General features: G+C 40.0%; 1 protein-coding gene across 1 annotated transcript in view; it reads right to left on the bottom strand.

The window, feature by feature from the left end:
- SHQ1 (SHQ1, H/ACA ribonucleoprotein assembly factor) overlaps positions 1-1,590 on the bottom strand; it is a 37,877-nt gene that overhangs the window by 19,164 nt on the left and 17,123 nt on the right. Inside the window, exon 11 of the mRNA XM_005420158.2 lies at positions 1,302-1,422. Within this exon, the coding sequence (XP_005420215.1) occupies positions 1,302-1,422 (121 nt within the window). The remainder of the gene's footprint in view (positions 1-1,301; positions 1,423-1,590) is intronic.

Raw genomic sequence — 1,590 nt, 5'->3', positions numbered from 1 at the left:
AATAAATATATTTAGAAACACCTGTAATTGTTTTAAAGTATCTTATATGTTGTTACCTAATGGAACAGTGTCACTGGAAGCACACAGAGAATAAGAATCAACATTACAAACCATCATGAGCAGCTGTGAACTGAGGGTCTTTAATTCTCCAAGAAGTACTGCTAAGGTCACACCTAAACATAACAGCCTGTGCAGGCTGCTTCAATTCTGCCTCATTCCCCCCTCTAATCACAATTACCAGATTCCCTCTATATCCCCTTCACTGTCTTGTGCACTTGAGGTATTTTATCCCCCAGAGTCTCTGGTAAATACAAAGACTATTTTAGCCACTGGTTCAGGAGCCTGCATTGCTGTATTAACAAATAGACAATGCCATTTTTTTGTGTGTATATTAGTCATGCCTGCTCCAACTCACACCTTTTGTGGCTTTCAGAGAAGGCTGTGAAGATATAAAAAGGAAGGAAAAATAATACAAAAAACAGAGTAAATCTGACAAGAACAATATAAAGCTTAGTAAGATTTGAACATGCAGCTTGCTTTAATCATTTAATCCACTTCCCACTGTTTTCCTACTGGTACTTTTGGTTTTAAGCCATTAAAACATGCTGGTATTCCAACCAGTCTGGCTGCAAACTACCCAAAACTCTGGGAATAAGCCATGCTGAGTCCATTAAAAGAACAAAGGTGAGACACAGAAGTGCAGGGGTTTTGTCTGGAGGTAGCAAAGTCCTTCTTTCCTCTCAAGTAGTGGAAGCCAAAGCTTCCCACAGTGCCAGGGAGAGCTGCAAGGGCAGGAGCACAGAGCACATGGGGATTTCTGACACTTGTTCTGGTGTTAATAATCAATTGGTGCAACTGCTACAGCCCATAAATCAATGCCCCATGCAGCTGGGAATGCTTTGCATGTGCTGTCATTTCTGAAGTGAAAGCTCCTTCCAGCCTTTATCCTGAAGTTACATAAGTGCTACATAAACATTTATCTTCATAGGAAAGATCACAATAGAATGAGAAATCCCCACAAGCTGTTTTTTCCCTCAAAACCCCCATTAATATATTAATGAAAATTCATATTTTTTCTTAAAATCCAATTCCTCCCTCCCTTCTCCAATGGCATCCCTGTATTAAAAAAATGCACTGAATGTCTTTGCTTCTGTATCAAGAATTGCTGGACAGACAGTTACTAAATGAAAAAACTGATCATATTCCCACATATAGGATACAGAGTTTATTTTACTGCTATTTGTTCACAGATGAAGTATGCTAAAAACATCTCCCATATCAGCAACTACTGAAGAACTTACTTGACTTTCTGGATCCAGATGCAATAGTCTGTAATGAAGAGATCATTAAGGATGTAGGCAGGGTCACTCTCCATAAAAATCTTGTGAATGTCCAGCAGACACTTCAACACTGCAGCTTTCCCTGGAAGCAGATTTTTGATTATGTGATTCACAAGAAATTCACAACAACAGATCATCTTTATCCTCTCCCACCTGAGGGTTTAATAACCACAGTATCCACGACCTCCTTGGAAAGTGGGGTTGATTCCCAGGCTGGGAACAGCAGCCCAGTAACTGTGCCCTCCAGCAT

The sequence above is a fragment of the Geospiza fortis genome, unplaced genomic scaffold (assembly GCF_000277835.1).
Source record: "Geospiza fortis unplaced genomic scaffold, GeoFor_1.0 scaffold70, whole genome shotgun sequence".
NCBI lineage: Eukaryota > Metazoa > Chordata > Aves > Passeriformes > Thraupidae > Geospiza > Geospiza fortis.
The sequence above is the reverse complement of the archived record's forward strand: the minus strand, read 5'-3'. Positions and strand labels throughout refer to the sequence as shown.